This window comes from Micromys minutus, assembly GCF_963924665.1.
Source record: "Micromys minutus genome assembly, chromosome: 1".
In the NCBI taxonomy this organism is placed as follows: domain Eukaryota; kingdom Metazoa; phylum Chordata; class Mammalia; order Rodentia; family Muridae; genus Micromys; species Micromys minutus.
Window position 1 is genome coordinate 250,090,384 of NC_137969.1, and position 23,726 is coordinate 250,114,109.

General features: G+C 42.9%; 1 protein-coding gene across 2 annotated transcripts in view; it reads right to left on the reverse strand.

Annotated features, from left to right (window-relative positions):
* Positions 1-877: 877 nt before the first annotated feature.
* The window catches only part of SETD3 (SET domain containing 3, actin N3(tau)-histidine methyltransferase), a 67,941-nt gene continuing 45,092 nt past the window's right edge, over positions 878-23,726 (reverse strand). For both annotated transcript variants that reach the window (XM_080936399.1, XM_080936400.1), the window contains 7 exons: positions 13,024-13,082; positions 12,201-12,315; positions 7,424-7,498; positions 6,295-6,461; positions 5,414-5,499; positions 2,844-3,004; positions 878-2,147 (listed from right to left, as the gene is read on the reverse strand). In XM_080936399.1, the coding sequence (XP_080792525.1) occupies positions 1,695-2,147; positions 2,844-3,004; positions 5,414-5,499; positions 6,295-6,461; positions 7,424-7,498; positions 12,201-12,315; positions 13,024-13,082 (1,116 nt within the window). In that variant the 3' untranslated portion in view covers positions 878-1,694. The remainder of the gene's footprint in view (positions 2,148-2,843; positions 3,005-5,413; positions 5,500-6,294; positions 6,462-7,423; positions 7,499-12,200; positions 12,316-13,023; positions 13,083-23,726) is intronic.

The window sequence follows — 23,726 nt, forward strand, 5'->3', positions numbered from 1 at the left end:
TTTCCTGAGAAAACTGGGTATTTTTGTTTTTTAGGCCAGTGACTCTCCTGCTGTTGGCCAGTGGTACTTCCGAAACTGGCCTCTGCAGCCTCTTGTCCCAAGGTTCCAGGGAGAAAGAAAGCTTCAGTGTGATGCAAGAGAGAGAAAGGGCCATTCTCATGACTAGAGCAATGAGGGTTCTTCACCACCACTGACTCAACCGTTTTCCCTCCACTTCTGAACGAGGACACTGTGGCTCCTGGGGTCCCATGTGAGTAGCACTCTGCCTGTGAATGGGCAGGAGACTACCTATATCTCCTAAGCCAACGGCTGCAGAGAGCAGCACTGCTCAATAGATGCTCTGCCTTCTGACAGCACACTTACAGTCACTTTGTGATGGAAAAGGAGCTGACAGAATAGATTCCTGGTCCCAGAAATGGGTGTCTTTTTGTCTGTATTGAAGTTGTCCTTGGAGACTGGAGCTGGAATCTTGGCTCAAGCAGATCTACCTAACTCAAACTTCCCCAGCAAATAGTTTATAGCTGTCTCATGCATGATGATCTTTTTTACCCTGGGATTATACATGTGCATGCAAAAGGCACAACTGTTAGTCCAGTGAAAAACAGTAATGCAAAACTTACTACTTCTGAGAGGCCACTGGAGCACTGCTGGAGGCTTAAGAAAAGGGCAGCGCCTCTGCAGGCTCTGGGCACTCACAGGTATGCTCCCGTCAAATCTCTGTATGCGTGTCTAGCACAGCCAAGGACATGGCAGCATTCCCCAGTGGTCAGGGAGCATGGATGGTCTGCTAAAAGCTCGACTCAAAGGGCCTGCGCTACTGCCAAAGAAAAGGAACAAACAAAAACACCAGTCATGTTTTTTCTTTTAATAAGGGGTTTTACTCAAAAGGGTAGCTTTGAAAATCTCTAGCTTGTTGTGAAACCAGAAAGCCAGGGAGCCGCCTCATCCTGACCCTGTGCGTGAAGCACAGATGCATCCGGTGTCTGTGGCACCCACTGCCATTGCTGGAGCCAGTGCACCTCTCTGAAACAAAGCCAGCGTGAAACCCGAGGAGGACGAGAGCCCTACTTTGATTTAAGGAAAAGGACAAGTTTTTAATACAGCAAAACAGAACACAAAAAGTAAACAAATCCTTAGAAATCACTAGATATATGTGTGTGTTTATATAATTAGGATCGTCATCAACATTTTAAGCCATTAAAAATCAGGTTGCCACCTTACCTTTTCTTTTGGTACTGGGATATTCTTGTTAAGGAAAAAAAGAAAGTTGCCCAGAGTCTGTCTCACCCAGCTTTTGTTCACTGTGCCTCATCTCCACCATGCACTCAACACCCAGAGTCCAACCTCAAGTCCTCAGCAGGAGGAGAGCCAGCATTCATTCTGGAGAGAGGACCGCAGGCCTGCAGAGCACGGCTGAGCAAGGACCCCACTCTTCCGGAAGAGCGCCCACCGCTGGTCTGCAGCCTTTCAAGGGCCTCCTCCCCTCTGTGGCTGTTTACTACTTTGTTCTGCCCAGAAGCAAGATGGCAATCTTAATCAAAAAGGGAAGCTAGATCTTTATAATAACTTAAAAATCACTTTATATAAAGCAGCAAAACATATTTTCCTCTCTGCGAAAAGAAAAATGTGAACAAGGAACACGGTGCTGTGGTGTGCTGTCCGCAACGTCTGCTCTACTGGATCCCGTCAGCATCTCAGAGCCGCTCCTTCACCTCGCCCAGGCTTCCTGAAGACTCTTCGGTGTCTCCAGTCACCGTTTCACTTCCTTCTGGACTTAAGCTTTCATTTTCAGACCTGGTCCCATTAGGGATCGAGTTTTCCCCATTGACGAGCCCGTTTTCAGCAGCCTTGGCTTTGCTGACAGTCTCTGTGAGGCTCAGAGACTCCTGCACACCTGCCTCCTCCTCCAGCTTTCTCAGGACCAGCGGGAGCCTCGAGTCCCCCACACCACCCTCCAACAGCCCCAGGTCACTCTCCTCGTATCTGGGCAGTGGTGCCCTCTCCTCCATGTGTTTGCGGTAGTACTCCCGGTTCATGGCTGCACTCTTCACTGCTTTTTCCAAAATCTCCTTCTCACCCAAGCGCAATTTGATGGCCATTGTGGCATGGACAGAGAGGTCAGGGTTTTTCAGGACACTCTTATCTTCCTGAGGGGTGAGAAACACCAAATCAATGACAAGAACTCTAAATCAGCAAAGCTGCTCTGAGCAGTAGCTCAGCCTGAGAGGGCAAGATTGCTAACGGCTTTTAAACTGAGGGTTCACATCGACCAAGACACTTCCATCAAAACTACAGTTTGACTTAGAGCTCTTGTTATATATAATAAGTCAGGACTCCCAAAACAAAGGTGAGGCCAAGTTAAATGGACCCAACACAGAATGGATGGCTTTACTGCTTTAATCACTGTGACTGGAGCCTCAATGTGGGCCTAGAGTGAAGGGCATGAATTAAGAGAGAAACAAGTCTTCCAGCCAGGCCTAGTGAGCAGCCTTAATCTCAGCTAGTCAGGAGGCTGAGTCCGGACGGTTATAATTCGAGGCCTGGGTGAATTTAGGGACACTGTCTTGAAAACAAGCCTCTGGGTTTAACCCTCTAATGTACTACATGCTGAGCACATGGGGTGGGGTGGGAGAAAAGCTTTGAAGCTAAATGCAAACTGATGTGTGTGGTATCATGAATTAAAGATAATTTTGAAAAGTACTAACTTTGTAAAATTTTGTAAAATTTACCAAATGCTATTAATATAAACAGGGTAAACTGTAAAACACTGATACCAAATAAAGAACATTAAACATACATACACTAGATACACAATAAAGCTTGGTCCTCAATCATGTAATTACCTCAATTGTTGTTTTATACGTTTTTAGAAGAAGTGAGGCTCTGTCTTCCAGAAATGTCCAAAGTTTGACCTCATTGTCCCAGCTGACAGGAAACTCCGAGTTCCCCAGAGTGAAGATCCTGTCAATGGCGCTGTCCCCTAGCAAATGTTCTTTCAGCTCCTCTACAAAAGACACACATAGCAGCCAGTCAGGAGGACAGCCCAGCTCTCCCTTTGACAAGCCGCCTGCTCCGTCTCCCCAGTACCATCACAGTCCGGCTTCTCCAGCCTCTCCAAGCAGAGGCAGAATTAAGCTCCAGGCCAGGAGGTCCTCCCTGAAAGGCAGTGTTGATCCGGCACTGAAACATGCCCCACTCAGCACTCTCAGAGAGGGCCATGAGAGCCCTGACACAGGTTCAGACGTTCTATGACACCCTCACTCTGACAGCATCGTTCTAGCCCTGGAGTAAAGATCTCAGTCTTGCCAGCTGGTGTCAGAGACAATGAGACTGGAGGAATGGCTCCAAGTTAAGTGTTCTGGGCACCCTTCCAGAGGTCCCAGCTTCAATTCCCAGCACCCACATAGCAGCGCACAACCATTTGTAACTCTAGTTTCAGGGTATTCAATGCTTCCTTCTGGCACACATGGTATGCCAACAGACATACAGGCACATATACATAAATAAAATAAGATAAAAAGAAAATGTCTTACAGATGCTGAGGAGAGTCACTATCATCCTGGGACTCTCAATTGGTAATTATGCACCATTAAGCCAAAGATGGAGGAACAACTACATGGACCATAGGAACCTGACTCTAGGACAATGAGTCTCTCAGAAATCTAAACCACACATAAACACAGCCTCTCGATCTCCTTCAAAACCATGTGTAAGAAGGAAGAATACTTCTGTAACTGAGACAGTCTCTTCAGAGCTAAATGCCCTACAGCCGTCACTATGTACAACTCAAATCAAGGCGCTGTGCGGCCAGCAAACCAAACTATTAGTACTAGTTGGAGTAACTCAAGGACTCCATCAACTGTCTCGGCGTGACAAACTGTCACCTGATGACTGAGAAGAAACTAAAGAACAGCAGTAAACATTAGATGACTTTAAAAAATGCATGTTATCTGATGTTTAAAATGACTATCTAGTTCCAAGGTAAAATTCTGGGTTTTAGATACTTTACTCTTCATAACCTTTTTTAGAGATGAAGATCTTCAGAGATAAAAATGTCTTTCCAGAATCTCCAGTGCTGAGTCACTGCTGTCACCAGCACTCAGTGCAGAGGCAAGAGGCCATGCTCACATGGCGCAGACAAGCCGCACAAAGCAGCCACTGGCCTGCCCCTAGACAAACCTTTCCTGTCTGGTCATCCTTTCCCCAGAGGTTCCCCATCCCAGAGTCTGTCCTGCTGAGCGAGGACACTCCCCTGCCTGTGAGTTTCTCCCTCAATAGGGAATATCTCATATTACTCTACCTTTCTCTCTTCCTTCACCACATGCAAATGCACTTTCTTCAGCAAGAGTTGCTCCATGAATTCTATTAATTGCATATCATCAGGAACATGGGGGTGTCTGGGACATGGACTCTGCAAGTACTGCAGCTGGTTCTGAGTCAAGGTCGTCCATGACTAGCTGAGTGGCCCTTTCCTAACCTCTCATACTCTTTCAACTGGAGACTCTACAGTGTGACAGGAAACACCTTACAAGGCAGGAGATAAAAATACAGGAAGCACCATGTTGAGCATTGGGCACGGCACAAGCTACAGGGACTGCCATTACCAGCGTGCCTTCCTCCCTCTCCCTCACCCCTGCTCTCTCATCCTCACTCACTAAATATAGAAGAAACTACCACAGGTCACCCTAGCTTGTGCAAAGAAAAGCTTCTGTGTGATGGCATGAGTCTCTGGAAGACGCTTGCTCTTAGGAACAGCTACCCTGTCTCACTCTGGTTCCCAATAACACCACCTATACTGTCTACTTGTATTCTAGGACTAAGTTCGTACATTCAGCTCCTGCTGAGCTCTGAACCCACAAGAGATGGGGTCAGACAGCAGGGACAGCCACAACTCCGAGGCCGCAATGACTGCTGTAGTCAGCTGCACTTCCCAAGCACTCAGGAGGCTTTGTTCTAGAAAAACATTATCTGTTCAGAAAATCATTCACCTTATCTCTAGCCCAGCCATTCTGTACAGGCCCAATACATATGGAACTGCAGAGCAGTGACCGGACGCAGTCTAGGGTGTGAACACAAGCAGAAGCCCATGGGCCGCACGGCACAGCAGGCTCAGGTGACTGGTTCTAGGCAAGTAGAAAATGGGTGTTCAACATAAACTCAATCCTTCCTGAGTCTGAAACAGAGTTGTGGCCAGGAACATCTTGTGTTACACAGGTACCGTGTGCAGCGCTGCTCACCCTCCTGGGTGTGTGCGCTCTTCAATCCCAGTGGACATCAGATTAGTTCTTTCTCCAGTACTGCCATCTTCCCTCCACCTCCTTAAGAATTTTATCTTGAATTTGAACCCCTCCCATGCTTTATATTTTCACAATTTAAGAGGAAAAAGTATTTTTTCATCTGAAATTATTTTTACCTTCAGTCATGCAGAATACTCGGAGAAAAGCTAGAAGCTGGGCAGAGATGGGTGGCTCAGTAAAATGCAATGCAAAAACACTGGATCTGAAAACAACAAAATCTGAAGTAAGACCCACAGTTCAGGGGAAGATGCCCACGCCCAGCCTCGCCTCGCCTCACTAGACCTTGGAAAGTGTGGAGCTGGAGGGTGAGAACCCCTGCCAGGCACTGGACACCCTGCGGCATGCCTGCTGCCTGACGACCTTACTCTGGGGTCACATGCTCACTGTCAGAGAATCAGACACATCCACAGTCCTTAAGAAGCATTAACAATAATTCATGTTGAGCTCACACTTTATCATTAACCAAATATTGACAAGTTCAATAAAAAAAGTTCAGATAATCCATTTTCATTAAGAATGGTTCCTTTGGTCCCTGGAGAACTAATAAATCATAATTCTCATCTTTACCACTTCACACCTTAAATGTAAGAAAATTTAAAGAAACTAGGCAGAAATTCATGAAATCACTGAGGATCATGATTTCATTACAGAAACTAATGGTGGCAAAAAATTAAACAAAACAAATTGATCCATGTCATTAGCCTTTTCAAGGTGAAAGACATTAATGATACCAGAGCATTTATTTAACTTAACAGTGAGTACAGGCCAGATCCCCTGAAACTAGCTGTGAGCGCTGCTAGCAACACACTTACAACTATCTGGAAGCACTGGTAAATTGCCACACATCGTCAAGGTCTAGATCTGCTGTGTAACGGGGATAAAGGGATTAAGACACACTACTGTGGAGAAGTTTTATTAACACACCAATTAAACACTGGGTAATGGAAATGCTACATGCACCAAAGGGAAGAGCCAAGCCATGTTATTTTCTACGTACGTTGGGATGCCAGCCCGAGCCAAGACCTCAGCCTTCATGGCGTAGAGCCTGTCACTCTTACTCACTCCAAGCTTGATTTTCACTCTGTCGTGTGAATTATTGTCAAAGAAAAAACCACTGTGGATCACAAACTCTGCATTTGACCGAGTGCCATAAAAAATGTAAATCTAAGATGAAATAAAGAAGAAAACAGGACAGAAAACAAACTTAAAACGTATTCTTAAGACAGACAGAGCAAAGGCTTAATCTCACGGTAGCACCACTTCACAGCAGCAGAAGATTTCTAATCCTCATGGAAGGTGAATGTGTGCAATCCTCCTAAGTTCCTAAACTCACATCTAAGGAGAGTAAAGCCAAACACACATTTCTACTACTACTAGGCAGGGGGAGAAGGGCCCAAGGATATACTGACCTAGGTCTGCTAAGCCTCTCCAGATGCTAAGCCTCTCCAGATAGACAGCCCCTTGTTGCACTGTACTTTAGAACGTACCATGTCTTCCTTTCCTTCCAAAACAGGGGAACACTCTAGAATAGGCCTTTAAATTAACTTCTGTCAGGAATCCACTTCCACAACCTGTGTACTTGCACACTTATAGGGCTGTGAGCTTCTCTGAAGAGCAGACCAAGCAGAAGGCAATGTCTGTCTTTATTAGTTTTCTATTATGTGGTGGGTTGTGAAACTAATAAATACAGAGATTTATAGATGTGTGTTTCAAATTGAATGGGAAACTTAACTGTGCCTCTACTCACAAATTATTAGATAAAAAATATACACATTACAGTGAAAGTCTAGAGGACAGGAATGACTGTTCTAACTCCCGTAGGTCTTAGCTACCTAAACCTCACCCCTTTTAAACAACACCTCTTTATAAAGAAATGTAGCTTAGGAAACACAACATTTGTTTTAGTATTATATGACAACTCTATTTTGGATAACAGTAGCACATATAGTGGTTCAGTTGGGCAAACAGCTACATTGTTTCCTTCGAGGATGTAAAGTACAATTCAAAGCATCTTTCTGACTCAAGATTTGGTCAGAAAACAACCATAAGGATCAGTGTCCCAGCTCCTCCCTATGCCCAATGCCTCCTCAGTGCCCATAGCTCCCAGCTAGAGCACTGAAACCTACCTGGTCTCCAGCCTGAAAGTCCTGCAGAGCGACGCACTCACAGCGGTCATCTTCCAGGTTATAGCCAGTCGTAATCTAGGCAGTAGAGAAAGACAGGAGGTGAGGCAGGCGTCCTTCAGGACAAGGTGTCTAGAGGTGCTCACAGGGCAGCAAAGGCTTTCAACATTCAAGTTGGTGAGGATGTCAGTCACTTTCACACACAGCAGAGATGGTACAGGAAACTGCAAGTCTGAGGTAAATAAATCCCTCTTGGGAAAAGACAATATGCATCCCTTCTGGGTCTCCACCAAACACACTATCAGAAAATCACTGCCTTTGAGCCCAGAGTAAGGTCTCCATAGATGACAAAAGGCATATACCCACCCTGGCCATCCTGCCTGTTCACTAGTCACGGGGGGCTCTTGGGTTTCTGTATTTACCTACAAGTGTTACTTTATATAACTTTTGTACAGGGAGAAATCAATGTGGGGGCAAGATTTAGTTCAGTGATAAAGCACTAGTTTAATATGTACGAGGCCATGGACTCTTTCACCAGCAACACATAAAAAGTGGGTTTTTCTACTGTGTAAGAATCAAGAAGGCAAGGAAAGAGCCACTTCTAAGTCACAGACACATTTTACTTTGTAATTAGTCACCTAAAACTTTCAGGTAAGCAAAGACAAAGTAAATAGATATTAGTCCTGCTCGTTTTACTGAGAGTCTCTAGGCCCATATAATACAGACAGTAAAGAAAAGTTCTCTATCCTGACCCCAACCGATAGCACACCTGTCTTGGCACGGCCTCTGCAATACACAGAAGTGATTGCTCTTAACTGCTCACAATCTCTTAAATACCTTTTGAATCATTTTATCCAGTTTTCCCTCATGACTAGTTCTTGCCCTTGCTTTATCAACATGTAATCTTCCAGACCCTTCTGAGTGGAACAGGCTGCAGCACCACAGCTCTTTACACTGCTGATCACACAGTGATTCCGGACAGTGCCACGTTCCCAGGAGGCCTCAGAGCCTGGTGTTCTCTGCCATATAGGCCACGGTCCTGTCCCCTCTCGAATAAAGCCATCTTTAACTCCTACTCTGCTTTCAGACTCAGAAACCAGTCTTCTTTTGGGGAACACTCCCCCATCCTTTCTTCTCTACTTGCCACCACATACCCTACAAACTTGCCTCCCCTGGCCTCCAAGAGACCAGGAGTGTTTTTCAAATCAGTCTCCAGTGTTTGATGCACAGTCCCTAACACCTGACATTGCCTTTGAAAAGACTGCCTTGAGGCACAAACTCCCAGGGGAGGGAATCGAGCCCTGATTCAGTAAACAGTCCATCTTGATGCCCTGCCCTTCTGAGCACTGCCAACCTTCTAGACTGTTCTGGCTCCTTTTGGTCACACTCATTGCATCCTGGAGAATAAAGACTAACCTATTAAACAGCACCAAAGGAGAAAGAGTGTGACACATTAGTCCCTCAAACATACAGAGGACATAACCATTTTCCTCATAGTGTATATCTATTACTTGCATTGTTTATGAAGAAGAAATGAAGTAATGCACACTTGTTGACTCAACTTGGAAAAGATAGCAGAAACTGAACAAACAGATTACAGCTGTGTCCATGTGTCCTGCTGTCTTGTCCTAGCCCAGAGTGCATATGCTTGTCAGTTCAATGCAACAGATGATGCAACTCCCAAAATAATGGGTGGAGGCCGGTGCAGGAAGTACCACTTGTAAGCCTAGCACTCAGAGTTGAAGGAGTTCCAGTCATTTGTGACTACATAGCAAATTGAAAACCAGTCCAGGCTACAAAAGACTTCATTAAAAACAAACGAGCAAACCAACCAAGGGAACTATAACGTGTGGGCAGTGTAGTGAGTCCACACAGGACAAGAGGGGGACTTGTGACAGAAGTGACACTCAGCTTACACAGAATACCCATGGTAGTTGGCCTCACTTGACAATAGCTTTTAACTTTCATGAGCATCTGAGGAACAAGTGCTCTGAGCAGGAACAGCAGCAAGCATGGAGCACTGAGGTGGGTCGTACTGCTATTAGGGACAGCAAGAAGTCACAAGTAGGCGAGACGGGTACATGTTTATGAAAACTGGGGTTTTGATCTGAGCTTAGAATTCAAATATCTTGGACTTTTGTTCAAAAGCTAAACGGAAGGGCCTTGAAAGGTGTTTGCCACTCTGACCAAGAGAGTTACATATGCTGTTCTCGTCACAACATACACAGTGCTCTATAAACCTCAGCAGAATCGTTCCCAGGGAAACTGAGTGACTTTAAAAAAATCCTGTCAATTCTGCTAATTTTGGATAGACCAGGCAAGATTTAAAGATACACACTGCCAAAATGAGGGAGATGGAACGGTGGGTAAACCGCTTACTATGCAAGTATGAGAATAAGAGTTTGGATTTCTAGCATTGAAGATAAATTAAATGAACAAAGAAACCCAAACACAGTGGTGCACATCTTTAACATCATCACAGAGTGCCCAAGTCAGGCAAACCTCCTAGAGTAGCCTAGTGAAAGCACCAAGCTCCAGGGTTAGTGTGGGAGACTGTCTCAAAAATATGAGGTAGAGCTGGGCAGTGGTGGCACACACCTTTAGAGGGCAGAGGCAGGTGGATCTCTGAGTTCACAGCTAGCCTGGTCTCCAAATCAAGGTCCAGGACAGCCAGAGCTACACAGAGAAACCCTGTCTCAAAAAACAAAAGCCAAACCAAAACAACAAAATTCGAGGTGAAGAACAAAGGAAGCCATGCAGCCTTGACTTCTGGCCTCCATCCACACACATACTAACAGGGACATATTTCCTATAGCTTAGGATTGGGCCTCTTACAACCCACTTTTCCAAGTGGCAAAGGGCTTCACTCCCATTCACTAGAATCCTAGGCAGCACTTGTTCTGCCTTGCTGCCACCACAGAGTGTCCCTGGGGTCTGGACTACTGCTGAAAGAGAACAGCACTAGTGGGTCACACCTTTCTCCTGAGTTCCCCTGTAAGACTCTAATGGTAAAAGGAGAATCCACACAGACACACAGAGAAGCCTTTGCTTAAAAAAGTCAGACTTGAGTTCAAGTACCTCATTCTCATGAGCAGATACAGAGTTTTATAGTTTGAAAATTGCATCCGTAAATGCTGCCACACTCAATGTCCCATACAACCACACGGCAACAGAAACAAATCAACAAAGGTGTCCAGTTAGGTGTGTGGGACAAGGATGACATTTTGGATTCTTGAATAACCTTCCTAAGGGTTAGCAGAGAACCAGGGTAGATCACAGGACACACAGCTTACATTAGAGAAAAGATATGCCAAAAGTTGTCTGTTATTCTTAGTTTGAGATAAACTCAGGAGTGCACAGCTTCACCAAACTGGCAGAGAAGTGACACCAACACCCGGACTCGGAGGGCCTGTGCGTGCGTACATGAGGGCGCCACAGTCAAGACAGCAAAGCAGGACAGCACCCTCAGCTGCAGCAGCTGCTCGTGCAGCTAGTAAACCAGAGGACACTAGGACTGCAGGGGAAAGAATGGCTTATTTCACTAGAGACTTCTGTATTGTTTTAATTTTTTTTGATTACTTAATATTGGAAATGAAAATAATTTTAATGATCAATTCAGCCTGAGAAATAGTGATCTGGTTCATATAAGGAAAAAACAAAGGTTAGATATTTAAAGCTACATCAAACTGTTTTAGATTTCAAGCTTATCAGTTTTAAAAAAAATCTCTAAAGGAGAAAAAAGAACAAAGAATATAAAAATTATATTCATTAATGAAAATGTAAAACATGCTACTATTTCTTAGTCTGCTAATTAAATTAAGCATATCTAAATTAAGACAAAATGTAATTATAAAAGTGTAATTCTTCTTCCTTGCTACAGTTCAAATATTGTTAAGATCTGAAAGACTACCAGAATTAGCAGGAGGACAGTTTGCCTTGAGTGTTTGGTGCACAGCGCATGTGCTCAGGCCTCTGTATAGATGTGAAATAATCATTTTCAGCATTTCTTTAATCTATTTATAATATGGCTAATAATAACAAAGCAAGCTGGCACTGCAGAACAGGAGGAATCAAACCTAACTCGCCCCGCAGGCCAGCCATGCTGACAACTTCAGGATGAGCTGGGTTTGTCACCTCCCTACCTGTGAGTACCAGGAAGTCCTCACCACAGAGAAAAAAAAAAGCTTCAGCCTCATATCATCTGGAACCCAAGAATGTGGAGGAACAAGACTTGCCCTCCTCCCTGACAGCGTCACCACAGGAAGCCGCTTCCAGTCTTCACTCTCCCAGGCCTCAGGCAGCCAGCCCTGCACTTGTGCCCAGAGTCTAGCACACAAACCTCCCCATACATAGGCAGGTAAATCATACACATGATGGGCAAAAAGGAATCAACACAGAACAAAAAAAAAAAAAGAGCCATAGAGAGAAAGCCAGAAAAAGGAAACGTTTTCTTCAATAAACTCCTATTTGCAAGAGAATAAAAAGCAAAGTGGTTCATTCAGCCTGTGGTCCAGTAAAAGAAGAGAATGAATGTGAGAGCTAGGGCTGTGGTTTAGATACAAATACAGTAGGTGCAGTTTCCCAATGTGGTCTAAGGTCTACAGCTTTCAGTTTTCAGCATGAAGAGACCAACCAGCTTCTACTAGAGGCAGGCAGAGAAGCAGCAAGGTTTGCTTCTGCTTGTCCTGGTGAGAGCGAGCAGGGGAAACAGGAAGCCAAGGATAAGGTCCACCCAGAAGCTCAGCAGCCCCCAGCCTCAGCCCCAGGAAGAAATCTTTACCAGGCCATTGGTATGATTGCACATGTCCCATAAAGGAATCAGAGCCAAGGTCACCCTGGAACCATCCTCTGTAGGAATTTGGTTTTGCCGTGTCATAACCGACGAGACAGCCCACCTGTAAGAAAAGGAAAGTAAAGAAATTAACAAGAATGCACTCAATCAGGAAACTGAGGTTATCGGGTGGCTCCCAGCTTTCAGGCTTTTTTTGTACCATTTAGAACTAAATCCAGGATTGAGAGGAGGAGGGGGCAGAATGGCAGAAAAAGCCTGCACATGGGCCAAGTGCACAAAGGAACTAGGAGCAGCAAGGGTCTCAACCTGCACGGTGATGAAACTGTTGTCTCCAAAGCCAGCTCCCCTTCTCACCCAAATGCTGACTTCACCAGGCTTTAAGCCTCACTCAGACTAGTGGGTGCTGTTTCTCCTCTCTAACCAGACACCTCCAAGGTGTGTACAAGATGTGGAACATGGTACTTTTATTACATAGTATAGTGCATTAACTTTACGTTCAAAAAGAATCCCTTCTTCACACTAGTATTAATCTACTTAAAAGAGAAAAAAAACCCTTTAGCAATACTTAACACTACTATTAAGCCCGAGCACCCCTCGGCTACCTCAAGTAAGCCACTAGCATTACAGGTTCTCAGCGGTTTCTTGGCAGCGGTCAAAATGCCAGTGCTTATCAAAGCTGCTTGCTGTGGCTTTTGAGACCACCCTATTTCAACACTGTAAGTGGTCACAGCAGGTCACTTGCTGACGAGCTTCCCTCACTTCCAGATCCTAAGAAACCACCCTCAACATAGCGCCCGCCCGTCACACAAACCTGTAGTCCTCGTAAGTGAAAGAATCCTTCAAGGGCAGTTTGCTGGCATGAGGATGGGTCTGGGAATGAATGGTTTTAGGAAGCAGAGATGGGAAAAAAGGGGAGAAAACAGAAATCAGTCAACAGAATTTCATTATTTAGCTGCTAACAGATCCTAACAAGAGCCAAATGAAGCAGGAGGCGTCCAGCAGTGCGGCTGAGGGATCAGTGTGTTGTTGTGGCCTCATACATCACTGTCAACTTAATTTGTTGTGCCCAGCGGCCGCCATAAATCTGCTCCTTCATACTTCCATCCGGAAGCGAGACACCACACCAAACAGTTTAAGGTGGACTGCTCTCACAAAGACAGGCACACCCTCTGCTACGAGCGTGAGCTCTGAAGGGAACAGTCTGCAAAGCAATAGGGAGGGCTTGCCTATCTTGGGCTCATGCTCTCTGACTAGATTTGATTCTCTTTGTATGTCACAAGAAGCAATACTTACAAACACTCTAGTATGCTGGAAACTCTCATATTCTCTAATAACACTTGATGACAATCGACTTCTGTGCAAATGAATTATTTACACAGTAAATGTGGATCAACCACAGGAAACCAAGCAAAGTAAAGTCTTGTGGGAAAATGAAGTAAATTTTACACATAAGATAAAGGTGAAGCAGACCAGCATTATTTTAAATTACTTTTTTTCTAGATAAAAGAACATATGATAAAATATCCAAGACTTCACACGTGGAAGGAAATTTTATAGCTTCATATTCCCTTTTCACAATCCCCTCCCCCTTAGATCTTTAAGCACTTAAAATTTGTCTCAATTAAGAAATTAAAGCTGTAACAGTGTGGTTCTGATCTCGAGTTTCAATTACTGTCTGACAGACAGACTTCGGTAAGTGGTCAGATGAAATGGTTGCTTCTGAGCCTCAGACAAGATCTGCCGAAGCTGCTCTTGTGCCTGCAGCACAGTTTTAACCCCAGGTAAGGCAAGTGCACTGTAATTCATCACTGCTCCCTGTGCTGTGCTCCCTGTGCTCCCTGTGCTGTGCTCCCTGCCGGCACTGTGTGAGGGGCAGGAGGGAATGAGGCAGAAGTGGCTCCAACCGTAAATCAATTAGAAAACAAAAGCTTGTCTTTGGTGCGCAATCTTAGGCAAATTATATATTATAAAAGGGGGCCGACTGGGTGTTAGCTCCCAGGTGCCTGCTTCTCCCCTCTTTTTAGCCTCATTTTAAGCCTTTGGAAGAAAAGTCAAAATGTAAAGCTGTATTTACATAATCTTTAAGATGCATGTTGGGCCAGGTGTATCCGTACATAACTGTAAACACCAGCATTTGAGAGGCTAAGAAGAGAGGATCAAAAATTTGAGATCTGCCTGTGCTACATAGCTGGAACCTGTCTCAACGGAGATAAAACAAAATGAGATCAGATGAATATTTGTACTAACACTGTGGGATTAAATAAGAGACTTTAGAGGAACACACAGAATAGTCTATCACAGGCCATTTCCAGTCTGGTTCCATAAATGGTGTACCAGGGAAGGTCAGTAACATCTGCCTGCTCCGGAGCCTGGAGCCTGTGCTCTGAAGGCCCAGGTATATCTTCCCTTACTCGTTACATTTAGCCAAGATAGGCTCCAGATTTCCTTTCAAATATAGAAATCATCATAAGGCCTTTTCCTCTTCTCAAAACTAACCTGGTAAGAAGAGACAAACTTCAAAATAGTAAAGAGAGTGGATTCTATTGATCAAATTTCCTTTGATTTATAATAAAGTGAAATCTCACTGTATTTTATTATTGAGAACTTTGCACACCGAAATGTCTCTTTTCAAAGTCTAAAGGATGCGAAAATGTTATTTTTAAAAAATATTTTTAATTCACTTCAACTATGGAATTTACTACAGCCTTTTGGAAGTTGGTAAATTCCTGTGTGAAATATCATAAATAGTAACATTTTAACACCCTCTCCCTCAAAAGGCTGATATTAAATAGAAAAAAAAAAAAAGACAGTTTTTAGGTTTAAAAAGGACTTCAAGATTCTTCTAAGAGTTGAGTATCTTTAAGTATCCTTGGATTCCTCAAGAACATGTGTGACCACTCCAGGACCAAGAAGAGGGAAAGCTAAAGCAATGTGTGCCTTCTAACAGTGTGCATATATCCTGCGTGACCTAATAGTCCTGATAAAAACATTACAAATAAAAACCTCAGTTTAAAAAAAAAAAAAAAGTGTAAGTACATTTTCTGTGTGGTTATATAACATTTTCAGAAACCATTAGAAATAGCTGTTCTCAAAAACACAGAGTGTACCTAGTACACATGATTCTGGTATAAAAGCCAGTCTGCACTGACACAAGAACTTAACAATTAGATTGAAGCAAAATGTAGCGCTGAGGCGGCCAGTGGCTTCCTCCTCAGCAGGGCTCTCTACTGTGACGCCAGCACCATCTATTGGCAGCAGGAAAGAGTGCAGTCTCTGCCAGCAACATTCAGCTCCATTTAAATAAAAACAAGTTTCTAAAAAATCCAGACCAAAGCCAGTACCTTTTATCTGAATATAGTAGTCTTCAAAGATTTAGAGGTATTTGAATATCAAAAATAATTCATCTATAATTTTTCTTTAATGTTTTAATATTTACGGTTGGAAATAAATGGCTTCCCTTATTTCAAAAATGAATAAAGCTATGACAAAGGTTGATTGCAAACAATTTTTTTATTACAGGAACAGAATTTTAAAAAAAAAAAATCAATTAAAATTAACTTGAAGTGAACCGAAAGCTTCTAAAATGTCCTCATATGAAAATACTTGACTCTGGGTACACACCAACTACCATGAGCCTGACCTTCTTCCTGATGGCTTTCCCAGCACTTTAAAGGTCTTTTCTGCAGTTGAAACAGGAACCTCATTCTTGGTGGCCAATTGATTTTAGTGTCATAGTTTCCCAGACAAAGATCTATGCGGGACCACAGCTGAGTATCCTCAAATGGACCCAAGAACCAGACCTCTCGGGAGGGGTCCAATAGGAGACAGCAGGAGCCCTGATTCACTAGCTGCTCTACCTAAACCCTAATAAACAGCTTCTGAAACTAGACACAGGTTTCCTTCTGAATCATTAGCAACAAATGATTACTTCTTGAGCATAATAAACAGCAGATGTGGAAATAAACAACGGCTACAGCTTTTATCAGATGGGAGCATCCAAGGCTGAATGTCTAAAGCCAGGCTTGCTGATACATACCCGCAATCCCAGTTACTTAGACGTGACGCTCAACCTAGGCTATATAAAACTCTACTTAAAAATAAATAAAAATTAAAATAATTCTAGAATCTCTATGCAAAGTCAGGTGACCCCTCTAAAGCAATCCTTTTTCCATCCAAAAGAGGCATCCTCCGTAAGAAATAGCAATATTATGCCTAGTACAAAATAATCACTATGTTTGGGAAAGATTAATATCTAAAATTGTTTGTTTGGCTTCAATAAAAAGAAGCAATATTGCTAAATATGTAAGTATGACATTTTGAAGAATTTACCATATTGCATGGGTCTGGTAGTGATGCTTAAGGAAATTAAAAACCACTACAGTCAGCATCGTTGATCCTTATTAAAGTGCTGTCATGAACTATCACTCACATAAAACAAAAATAAACCAAGAAGAAATTTAAATAAAATCTATGGATTATAAGTGTTTGAAGATGGAAAAATGAATGATATTCTGGCTTTTAAAATTGATTTAGCATGCAGCTTCTCTTTATAGTCCCTTGATAAAAATGAAATCTCCCTAACAAACACTTAATAAAACCTGTCAATATCTCTGAAAAGAAAAATGACACAAATGCATTAAGTATTAAATACCCTTGGAAAAAGTCACATATTCCATGAATTTTTGATGTACTATCTTGACATTAATGTAAAACCCTGATATTTATAATTGACAGATATTTAATAAAGTATAGAAGAAGATGGTTGCTATGCAGCACGCAAACTCCTCGGGCTGATCAGAGAGGAGCGGTACAGGGCGCACTTACATTAAATAAACAGTTACCGCGCAGCACACAAGTCAGCCGCAGTCTTATTTTAAGCTCTTACAACAAACCTCTGTGAAGAACCAAACAAGCACACTCCATTATTATGTGGATCCCTAACCCAGAAGCATTTAGTGTGCAAAGCAGCTTCTAAACGCTAATAGTTGTGTACAGGAACAAAATGCATTTGAATCAAGGCGGTTTTGTGTTTAGCACTGGGAAATAAGCAGTTGTAAACATTTTTAAATGCTACTTGCATGAATATGGTTAGGTAATTCCAAAAACAATTCCCAAATGAAGCAAATTTAACCTGAATAAATGCTGAAAAGAAAGATACCAACAAATAAAAAGTCCAGAGCACAAATCTCCCCAAAACTCATTGTCCTTTTTTTGCCGGAACCTCTTATGCCTATACTGCTCTGCTTCAGGAGGCCAACCTGATACTTCACAGAGCCATTGAAATATGTTAAAAAGGGAGTTGATCGGTCCATAAAAATGACTCCTAAATACTGTATGTTAAAGAATTTACAACTGTTGTAATGCATAATCAATTCTCAAAATTCAAACGGCAGCCCAGCAACTGCTCTTATCAATAGTTACAGGAATGTATTTCGTAAGTTGTACCTGTTTGTTCTAATGAAAAGCCACAATTCTGTTTAATTAAACTGATTATTAAAATACATTTATTTTACATGACTTACATATAAATGAAAAGGAACACGGGTTCATCTGCCAAGGTAGACACACCAAAGTCCAAAGATGACCCCATTTCTCTTACTGCTACCAGGATGAAACCAGACACAGACTTTCATATTGGATCTTGGACACAGTCACATATGTTTCGTAACTGGGATGCTTTGCAGGGTTTCAGACAGAACAGCATCTGATGCAACACTCAAAAGAACTCCAGCAAGTCAGACAAGAGAAGAGGTGCAGCACACAGGATGGAGCCCTTTCCCTTTAAGACAATGCCAGAGAAGGAGAGATTTCCCTTCAGGAGGCAGAAGGAAGGAGAGCTGCAAGATGGGAACACAAAGGAGGCCAGACACGGACTGTGACATTCCACGACCAAGGCAAGCTGGGAACAGCACACATTAGCACATTTAAACCCTCTTCTTATAGTTTAATTTCTACGTGGATATAGAGCAGTTTAACAAAAGGACAAATCATAAAATATCTATTGAATCTACAACTTAGTTTTGAAGTCCATAAATCAGAATCAAAGCACGGTTCATATATTCAGCTCTTGAAGGAAAAAAATCAATTTTTAAGACTTTTATTTTTAAACACAGATTACATTCAATTCTTTGGGGAATTTTTTCATCATAAAGTTCTTCGAACTCACTCAATATGATCAAATAAAAATTTAACTATATCAATACACATCTAATCAAGACCTTCTGCTTTTTACTCACACATATACATACATACACACGCTCTCACATAAACACATGGGAGAGAAAGTTTTTTCCTAGCAAATATATATCACCTTAAAAAATATAAAATTAGAATAACACTATTGCTCATTACATTTAAAAAATACTTTTTAGATGACTGAATCTATAGTCTATATGCAATTTAAATTTAATTGCAGTTTGCTAAAATATTGCAAAAAAAAATCTCTACAGTATACTTATTAGTTACCATGTGTATACACTGAAGGACAGTCAACCATACAGCAAACTGGGCCTAAACCAACCATATTTGGTCTGTCAACCACTTATTTATTCAAATATTTACTGACTCAGAAAGAAAAAAAACTAAATAATAGTAGACAATTATAAATCATACATCAGGGTGAAATTTTTAAAAAAGAAACTGATCCATCAACCAATTCTGAGTGCCTGTGAAGGCAGAGGAAGATAGAAAACTGAGGTCATCAGAAGGTTACTGTTCAGCAAGCCCCAGGAAGACAACTAAGAAAACAAAGCCGGTATGGCATAAGGCCACAGCTGAAACCCCTCCAGGGTCGTCCTTTGCAACCTCCCCAATTCCTGGAGCTGCCACTTTAAGGTATTCCCTTTCCCTGCTGGTAAGCTAGTGAGGCAGATAGACAGTTTTAGCCAACAGCAGTGAGTTCCCAGTGCCTTCAGAGCCTCAAAGACATCTTCCCTCCAAGACAGAGGAAAGCCTTCATCCCAAATGAGGACAGGTGTGACAAGGGCGCCTGAGAAACACCTTACCTGCACAGGCCTGCATGGCAGGCAAGAGCATGGAAGTGACAGCTTTACAAACCACCACTTCTAAGACCCAGAGAAGCATTCCCATGGAAGACAGACAGACAAACAGACAGACAGACAGACAGACAGACAGACACACACACACACACACACACACACACACACACACACACACGGAGAGGGAGAGGGAGGGACACAGAACTGTTTTTGCCATCTAGGTGGCAAAGAACCTTATCAAACTTTCTCTGAACATCTCTATCTTAAGAACCCAGCAGGGGAGAAGACAAGCTCTCATGCAGCCCTGGGTGCACACAGCTGCTCACCTGGGAAAGTTGCCTGAGGAAACTGCTGGTCCACCTCAGTGCCTCCATTCAACAATCTGAAATATTTTCTTAAAGCTTACTTTTATACCCCTAGCCTCAGACATCTCTGCTGCTTGACAAGAGGATTCAACCACAATCAAGCCACATTCCCTGATCTCCATTAAGGGATCAATGTTTACTCAGAAGCAAAATTATAAATCCTCACTCTCAACATTAAAAAACCAACACCACAAAGTGAGAAATCAACACAATAGATATTTTACAGAAACACATTTTCACCAAAAAGCAGGCTAGCAGCATGTGGCAGCACACATCTTTACTCCCGTACTCAGGAGGTAGAGGCAAGCAGATCTATGTATGTTCAAAGCCAGCCTGGTTTACATAGCGTTCCAAACCAGCCAGGCCTACTAAGTAAAAACCTTGCCTCAAACAATACCACCAAACAACAAAACCAACAAAAAAGCAGACAATTATTTCAGCTTCACAATACATAGTTTTACTTTTCATTGTCTAAGCTGGTATGACCAGGATCAGGAGTGTGCACTTCGAGCTATTTCCTTTGCAGAGTGCTGACATCTAGCGTGCACCTATAAACCTTGCCCTAGGAAGAGAATGGCCTAACTAGACACAAGAAAGTGCTCTGTCTCCAACAAAGCAGGAGTGCAGACAATGACTGCCAGCTCTGCATTCCGTGGAAGTTATTAGCAACAACTTTACCAGAGTGTATTTAATTACCAAAATTCTTCCCAAAAAGGCATCATCATTATGGTGGTTTGCATATGCTTGGTCCCAGGGAGTGGCACTATTAGAAGGTGTGGCCCTGTTGGAGTAGGTGTGTCACTGTGGGTGTAGGCTTTAAGATCTTCATCCTAGCTGCCTGGAAGCCAGTCTTCTGTCTGCTTTCAGAACAAGAGGTAGAACTCTCAGCTCTTCCTGGTCCATGCTGCCATGTTCCTGCCTTGATAATGGACTGAACCTCTGAACCTGTAAGCCTGCCCCAATTAAATGTTGTCCTTATGAACAAAGACAGAAGCGGGTGCTGGGAGTGAAGTATTGCTGTGATAGGCCTGACCATGCTTTTGTTTGGAAGAATGTGGGTTTGGGGACTTTGGATTTGGAAAGCCATGAACTATTTTGAGTAGGGCTTAATGGACCATCCTTATAGGAATATGGAAGACTTTGTTGCTGTGAGTGATTTGAACTATGCAGACCTGGCCCAAGAGGTTTCAGGAGAAGAATTTCAATATGTGGCCTAGAGACTGTTTTTGTGGTATTTTGGTAAAGACTGGAGCTACTTTTTAATCTGAAGAGTCTGCCTGAGGCTAAGGTAAAGAGACTCCGATTAATTGCACTGAGAGAGGAAGTCTCAGAAACGCCCAACAGAGACTTTGTTTTCTGATTAAATCTCATGAAGAGAGAGCATTTTGAATAAGTGTAGCAAGCTTAGAAAGGAGAAATATAAAATATATGGTTCAAGTATTAAAGGTGCACCAGGAAGTGAAATGGACCTGAATCCTGTGTTTTAGGAGATAGCAGATTAACGAAGTGGGACTTTGGGGGTGAGATCCTACCCAGCTAAATTTAGATCCAGGCATGGAGGTGCACACCTTTAATCCCAGGAAACAGCCAGGCAGATCTGAGTTCAAGGTCAGTCTACAGAGTAAGACTCAAGACAGCCAAGCTTAGGTGTGAAGAAGTTAGAAAACAGAAAGCTAGCGATAATGTAATAGAACAAGGGGGTCATAGTCCAGCTCCTGCAAGCAGCTTTGGCCATGTGGCTCTGGCTTTAGAGTCAAAAACAGAAGAAACTACTGGGACTATTGATGCTGGTTAGCTGGAGCTAAGAAATTAGTGGTGATTAAGAAGAGACTAGAATCACTGAGGTGAATTTTCTGGAAGTATTTTCTGAGAGCACAAAGAAGTTGTGCTCCAGAGATAGCCAAGGTTGTACCTTGTACTGAAGCTGTACTTGGTAATGTGTAAGAGTCACCCATTTGTGGTACTGGTTTTGAAGGCATGAAGGAGTCATGAAGAGCAGCTGAGGCTCAGCACAGTGAGAGGTCAGGGAAGGCCATTGGTGAAGGTGCAGCCTCAGTTACAGTTGGTGGCCCAGGACTGAGGGGTCACACAAAGGAGTTGAGGCTTGGCTCCATGAAGAGAGCCTATGAGAGGCTATTGGTGAAGCCTGGTTGCAGTGGAAGACTCCACCATATTGGAGATGCCAGTACCATCCAGTACCATGGGATGATCACCAAGAACAGCAATGGCAGTAGAGTGAGTCAACCAGAGCCTAGAGTGCTACAGAGGACAGAGCTGGAGAAGTGACCCAAGCCCTTTGGAGGAGCCCAGAAGATCATGTGTGGATCCCAGACACTGGAACAAGAAACTGTGAAGTTGAAATTGCCTTGGAGACCCCAAGATGTTTGAGAGACCAGAGTCGCACAGGATACTTGCTGAGGAAAGCTGCTAACAGGGAGTAGAACCAGCCCAGGAGAACGAAGTCTGTTGTAGTCAACAAAGATGAAAAAGGAGTTGAAGATCTGAAGACTGCTTTGACATCAGACATGGAGATGCAGAGTTGAAGTTTGTCCAGCTGGTTTCCTGTCTTGCTTTGGGGATTACTGCTAAGTATTGGATGAATCTCAGAAGAGACTTTGACCTTTGGGCTTTCAACACTTTCAAGACTGCTAGAGACTACAGGGACTTTTGAAGTTGGACTAAATGTATTTTGCATTATGCTATGTCTAGGTATGGTCCCCACAGACTCATGATTGAACAAGCCTATGGGAGCCAGGGAGGGGAATGTGATGGTTTGCATATGCTCGGCCTAATGAGTGTGACTTTGATGGAGCAGGTGTGTCATTGTGGCTTTAAGACCCTCATCCTAGCTGCTTGGAAGTCAATATTCCACTAGCAGCCTTTAGCTGAAGATGTAGAACTCTCAGCTCCTCCTGCACCATGCCTGCCTGGATGCTGCCATGTTAATGCCTTGATGATAATGGACTGAACCTCTGATCCTATAAGACAGCTGCAATTAAATGTAGTCCTTCTGAGAGTTGCCTTTGTCTTGGTATTTGTTTACAGCAGTAAAACCCTAAGACAATCAGCCTCGCTCGAATGTGGAGGAAACCAAGGAACAGGAAAATAGGATGGCCCAGGCTAACCAGTTTATAACCGATAAAGCTGGAATAGCAACCTAGATGTGAATATTCAGGAGTTTAAGGAAAAGCTTAGCTGTCCCCTTGTGTGTGGAGTTCTGACATAGTAAATGCATGCTTCCTTCACCACACTAAACTACCAAATGACTTACATGGCTACATGGCTAGCAATAATGACAAGACCAACAGTGTGAGTACTCAACTGACAGGAAAGGCACACATGGAGTTGTAATGTTTAGTAATGATCTCAAAACTGGATGGTCCTAGCTATCATGGGGCCTAGTTCCCTTCACAGTGCACAAGAAGAAAAACACTGGCTTTGGCAACAGCTCAGAAGTATGAGAGAGGTCCTGGCTTTGATTCTTCGTGAAGATACACACCTCCTTTTTATACTTTAAAACATAGAGGCCAGCCACATATACATTTTATTTTCTGGTACTTTCTTCTCAGAATTATGCCATATTGGCATTCTAGCCACTTCTATTATTCCATTATCTGAAATTCCTAACATTTCATGATAACAACAGCACCATAAATATGTCATAATTTTACTAATCATTGAACCTGTTTATTTCTAAGTTACAGTGGTGACATCTTTTGGCTACTTTCAATTCTCCTTAGTTATCATGTGGATAGCAAAATAAATGTTGGACCCTTAAGTACACGTTCAGCCTCTAGTGGTTGAATTTCTATTTGTCCCCATAGGCTCCTATATTTGAATGCTTGATTCCCAGCTGGCAGAACTGTTTGGGAAGGACTAGGAGGTGTGGCCTTGGAGGAGGTATGTCACTAGGGGAAGATGTTGAAGTTTCAAAAAGCACAAACTATTCCCAATTAGTCTTTTCTGCCTCCTACTTGTAGATAAGGATATAAACTTTCAGCTACAACTCCTGTGCCATGCCTGCCTACCTGACACCTTGCTCCCTGCCATGATGGTAATGGATTCTAACCTCTGAAACTATAAGCCCCAAATAAACTCTTCTATAAGCTGCCTTGATCACTGTGTCTTCATAGCAACAGAAAATTAACTAA